Below are 6,000 nucleotides of genomic sequence, written 5' to 3'. Positions count from 1 at the left end.
TAGAAAAGTATTTATTTTCCCTAGTAAAGTTTATTTTGAAAGTGAATTTTCGTTACGCTGTTTTGTGTTTATAATATAAATATTGTTGTGAACTAGAGTACGGCACTTTTTGGTTACATTCATAGACGTAAAGTGAACGCTTATTTTTTTTTAAGGGTGTTGTCTAACTGGCGACCATTGATGCAGTTGTTACCCCGGTTTCTGATTTGTATTGAGTAAAAGGCTAAAGTCTAAAATGTTAAAACAATAATAAAGGGCTGACTTGGCTATGCGTGCCATGAGCTAGTTGGGGTACTGGCCACCCAAGACCCCAATGAGTTCCACTGAAAAGCATTATACTTTCTTTTCTCTAAATTCCGCAGCTATTCCCAATGTCTCCATACCCATCGTTCCCTGATCTTAATCTATGAGTATTGCACTTCTTATACAGTTGCGCTTACTGTACTCAAGTGGCCTCTGTCTACCTCAAAATGCCATAGTTACTGTTTTATGTCACTGATTTCATAGGTGTGATCCATATCTATAGCTATACACCATTTATCTATCAAGTTGTACCATTGTACAGGGTGCCAAATGTCACTTAAGTTATACACCAGACAGCAATAGCTAAGAATTATATATATGAGAGAGAGAGAGAGAGAGAGAGAGAGAGAGAGAGAGAGAGAGAGAGAGAGAGAGAGAGAGAGATAGCACCCATACTTTTTACTCCTCTCTATTATTCATTCTTTTCCCCAACTCCACTGTCTCCACGCTCTTTCTGGATCCCCCACCCCACACACACTTCTGTTACTCTACCCCCTCTCCTCTCTCTCCCCACCCTCTCTGCTCTCCCTGGCTCCTCCTCACTCTCCCCAGCCTCTGTGTGTGTGTCTGCTTGTAGCAGTATGAGCTTCTCCTCTCTGTACTGGATATCACAGGGGACTGTCCTCTGTCCATGAGGTGTCACTTTCTCCAGGGATCTCTCTTCTGCTCACCCTGGTCTCTGGATTTCTTTGGGAGGGCAGACTCATATACTATACTCGCTAAGGAGGATCTGTGGGGTCACAGTCGAATTTATTGGGGTTTACACACATGGAATTTTAAGTAGACACTGGATTGTAATGTATCTCTGATGTCCTGGATCTGGGATCTCCTGCAGAGAGATGGGCAAACTTTATTCCAAACACGGTATGTGTTTTATTCTTCCTCACTATGTTTCTGATCTGTTATTTAGTCATCCTTATTCTTTGTAATCTAATCATGTTTTTTTTTTCTTTTTCTATACTTTTTGGTTATTTTCTCCTGTCTGGCAGCTGCAGTTTGCAAAACCAGAGAGAGCCCTGAAGGTAGGAAATGAAATCCCTTCCAAACATATTTTCCTAGAACTTTCCTGTGCTGGACTTCTGTCTGGAGAAGTTCTTGTCCCAGTCTGTCTTGTTGTGTCCTGAATATTCCAAGCTCTGGTACATATTCATATGTCTGTTATAAATATCTGGTTACATGTCCCCAGTGTGTCATGAAGTCTTGGTCCCATCATTCCTGTGTGTCTTATTGATCTCAGTTTCCAGGCTTCCCTTTATTTCCCATGTGCGTTGTGAAGCTTTGGTGACTTTGTCTGATGTCTCATAAACTTTCAAACACTTGATCTCTCTTGTGTGCTTTAAAGCTGTGGACCTCTGATCCTTCCCACCCCCTTTTTTGGCTGTTGTGTCTAATGCACTTAGTGTGTTTTGTGTATGTTATAAAGCTTTGATCACCTTCTGTCACCTGGGAGTGTTATGGAGCTGTAGTCAAAGTTTGCCACCTCTGTGTTTTGATGGTCCTGGTCACTGATTCCCTTGTTTGTTATGAAATTGTGTTCATAGTTTTTTTTCTCAGTGTCCAGCTTTGATCACAACCTGTCACCTGTGAATGTTGTGAAACACTGGATTAAGTTTTGTCACCTCTGTGTATGAAGTTATGGGGGTAGTTTTTAACATCTACAGCTTACAAGATGTGATCCCAAAATGTTGCTTTCTCATATGGCGAACAGAACACATTTTCGGGTCTGTGTTTGGGTAATGTTTTGTGGCATGCTTGCCACAACATGTACTTTCTGGGTTACTAAACCTGGCTCTCTATTGAGTCTACTGTGTTTTCAAAAGCGACATTTGCATATTGGACCATTCATATGCTACCCCTATGGCCACTTTATCAGGGTGTTTTGGGTAACCTTCATCACAACTTGTGCGAAGTACAAGACTTAATAGTGTTCTGAAACTTCTTATTCCTTCTTTGGGTTTGTGGAGATGAGATGGGTTTGCATGTTTTTTCTTTGGACGGGAAAGTTTTACCAGTTACGCTTAAACTGTGGAGCATTAATGAAATTTAAAAGAAATGTTTTCTATTAGATTTGGATTTCATCTTGTATGTTGGAATGGACCTAGTTGTAGATTTTACTTTGTGTCAGGCAGAATGTGAAATCTATTGGTGTATCAATGAATTTAAGAACAAAAAGGGTCCCTGTGCCCTAATAAATATATAAGCTAATATGTGCAGTGCTTTGGTGTAATGGCTGTAAGTTATGGTGATAAACGTAGTAAACTCTGCTTTTAGAAGGTTGCCTTTAGTAATGTTGGTTGGTAATGGAATGGTTTGACGATTGGACAATATTATCTTAATTGATGTTACTGAGGTCTGGTTTCTTGTTTGTAAATGTATAAAGGGAACATTAATTAAGTGATGGGATATATTTCATTTTGGTAATATTATTGTGCATTTACATCGTTACCTTGAGATTCTCAGTTTTACTTTTGATCTACCAAAGAAATGGTAGACTAAAAAAATCATTGAGTTCCTGGTTATACTGTGGCAGTAAAAAAAAAGGCTTGCTTAAATTGGGTACTGATCAGCCATTATCTCCCAATAATGAATATAAAAAATAAGTTGTGTAAAAAAATCATGTTTTTTCAGCTTGTTTGAGCTGAGAGCCAAAATAACACTTTTATACAAATGCCAAAAAGATTTTGCTTTAAGTTAATAGTTTCTTTGGTGATAATATCTAGGATCTTGGACCTGCCTGTGACCACTGTTTGATATTGTTGTCAGCATGTCAGCATGCACCAACATGTCTTTTGACTTCAAAACTGTTCTGTAAAAAAACACAAAATTCATAACCTTACAATTGTTTATGTTGAATTCCATTTGCAATTGAGTAGCTCGTGTTCAAATTCTATGCAAGACCACTGGAGTCAGCTTGGATTCTGGGAATAATTCAATCCAGTTACTTAGCTACGAAGAACAATTATCTCAGAAACCTTTACATATTTTCTGTGATCATTTTGTTACACACGTTATGTTGGGCTTGTAACCCCTTATATTTACTCATCAAATATTACATTATCTTTCTCTGAGGAACACCAAATTAACAAAAACTCAATTGAAATTTAATTGAGAACATCATTCAAGCACACATGGGGTCAACATAGAACCCATACTGATATCATTATAGACCAAGAATTTTGTGCAACTAGCAAAGAATAAGACCGTTTTCCTTGGAGTCATGGATGACTTTCCGTTTGTTCTGAGTGAGTTTAATAGGCTTTATAGGTGAATGGAGACAGAGACAGAGATTCATGTCTTTCTTGAAAATCACCTTGTAGCCATTGTGAACTTAATAGCTATTTATAAACATATCACCGGTCCATTGCATTCATGTCACAGGCCCTGTTGCAGTTGATCTTCTTGGTTTTGTTTGTTTGATGAAAAATTGACGTATGTATCTGCTAGTACCGCCGGATTTAGTTGGATAAGAGATATTCCTTGGATTGGGTGACATCTAAACTGGCATTTTTGACTATGGGCTCCAAATTGTTGAAAGTAACTTCAACACAAAGTCTATGTGCTTCCTTTTGGGATTCATTGTCATTTAGTATACAAAAGCAGTTTGACTGATATGTAGTAACCCGTTGGCTGTCATATTTCAACTAGTGAAAGATGATTCCCTTTATCTAGTAGTGCCATGCATATGATGTTATGTGACCTTTGTAACAGATGTGGCTGGTGGACCCCCATACAGAAGCGCTCAGGCATCTGTCAGGCTTTGAGTTATGTTTTGTGACCTCTGGTGATCTCCATTTGCACAACCTCACAGCTTGTCTGTCTCTTTTTGTAGGTGACAGCTTTGCAGTCAATGCCTGTTTGGCTCGAAAGGGCATTGAAGACTGGATTGCAAAGCAAAAGTCTCCCACTGCCCCCAATCACAAGGGTGGGTGCAGATTCGCGCAGAGGGTAAGTGACCCGCTCCTACTTTCACAGTTTTTAACACCTGCCACATTTGTGCTGGATATATTAATTCATTTCCCCCACAAATATACATGTTAAGGATTTCCACAGGCATAGAATGTACTGGTTTTTGCCCCTTGTGTTGCCCCTTGGCTTGGGAAGCGATAATATTTCTCATATGTGTTACTAATGTTTGGAGATTTCTTGCCGCCTAAGATGTGGGTTTTGGCATAGTTTCCAGTTTTCTGGCAGAAGTCATGTGTTAACCCATTTGTGGCCATATGGGTTACAGGTTTTTTTTTTTTTTCTTTGAAACATCAGTTCCTGAATCCAGTTTTACTACTTTGTATCTGTTCAGTGTTCAAATATGTGCCACTCTCCTGCGGGAACCTTTATTTCAGCACTTCGGTTACTTCCATTTATCTGCGTGATTAATGACAGGTTTTTAAATACTTTGGAAACCAAAGAAAGAGCAGATACGTTTATATGAGGGCTGGTAAATAGATCAACCGATCAACAAAAGATTCCAAAGGAAGATTGTAAAACAAAAAATAACCTTTGAAAGTGTTTTTTTTTCTTTTCCCCCCACAGCAAAGTGCTCTCTAAAAACACTCTGCTCTGTTTTCTTTTCTCTGTTTTTTTAAAGGTGTCAGACTATAATTACATGTTGGGATGTATGAATTTCTCCGTTTCATGCAATCGCTCACATTCACTATTTGCAAACTCGACCATCTGTTACATTTCAGTTCACAAGTTTCTCTTGGCGGAGCAAATTACAAATATACCCCTTTTTTTTAACCGCAAATGATAAAGACATTTATTTGGCTGATGTATAGCGCATCATTATGTGATGGTTTATATGAGTGTGTGATCAAGAACTGTGGCGTCCTCAGCCTTTTTTTTTATATTAAAGTCAATCTAAGATGACCTAAGGGATCATCTATTTCTAAAACAGCTAATTACACTTTACTTATTTTTATATGTTTTAAGAAAGCCGGGTCTGTAATGATCAGTGAATTTGGGGTTTGAGAACTGTTAGAATGGGAAAGAAGGATGGGAATTCTAACATAGGGGACCCAGAATAAGAATATTTTGGCGGTCCTGTAAATGACAGCTCTGGGATGTAGAGTTATGGTGTATAAAAGGCATGTATTCCCAACTGTTACGATGCAAAGGCAAAAAATACCAAGTAGCTATGCAGACCCAAAGGGTTTCATGCTAGGAATACATTGGCCTTTGACTATAGCCTTAAAGGTTAGGAAAAGCTGTATACATAATGGGTAGAGGGGATATCATTGCTAAATCAAACATTTCTAGAGGAGATAGATCATCTGCAATGACTATATAAAGCAGTATCGCAGCAAAAGTATGTGCTAAAAGCGTTTGCAAACCTGGAATCCTTGGAGGTAATGGCACGTTTTATCTCTAGAGAGTGATAATGTCACTCAACAATCTATCATTGAGCTACACTGAAAAGTGACAGTAAATAGAGGTATATCGATGAGATAAGATTAGCAAACGCAGTGAAAAAATGTTGTATTCTATGAAAACATTTCTACAATGCTACATTGTTTAAACGTTGATTGATCCCCCTTTAAAGTCTTCCACTTCTCGGTATACTTTTACAAAGTATATAACTTTTCCCAAAAGAATAACAAAAGTGATTTTAATTCAAGAGATTTAGCAAACAGCATTTTATACAATTATGGGGATGGGGGTATGTATAAAAAGCTATTATAGTGTCATGTGGTTGTGAAT

General features: G+C 38.2%; 1 protein-coding gene across 1 annotated transcript in view; it reads left to right on the top strand.

Annotated features, from left to right (window-relative positions):
* The first annotated feature begins 1,142 nt into the window (after positions 1-1,142).
* Positions 1,143-6,000, top strand: part of LOC149298443 (protein naked cuticle homolog 1-like) — a 30,709-nt gene continuing 25,851 nt past the window's right edge. Inside the window, exons 1-3 of the mRNA XM_089487279.1 lie at positions 1,143-1,167; positions 1,293-1,325; positions 4,133-4,248. Coding sequence (XP_089343405.1) covers positions 1,143-1,167; positions 1,293-1,325; positions 4,133-4,248 — 174 coding nt within the window. The remainder of the gene's footprint in view (positions 1,168-1,292; positions 1,326-4,132; positions 4,249-6,000) is intronic.

Source organism: Sceloporus occidentalis, unplaced genomic scaffold (genome assembly GCF_023333645.1).
Source record: "Sceloporus occidentalis isolate IW3139 unplaced genomic scaffold, rSceOcc1.0.p SCAF_32, whole genome shotgun sequence".
NCBI lineage: Eukaryota > Metazoa > Chordata > Lepidosauria > Squamata > Phrynosomatidae > Sceloporus > Sceloporus occidentalis.
The sequence above is the reverse complement of the archived record's forward strand: the minus strand, read 5'-3'. Positions and strand labels throughout refer to the sequence as shown.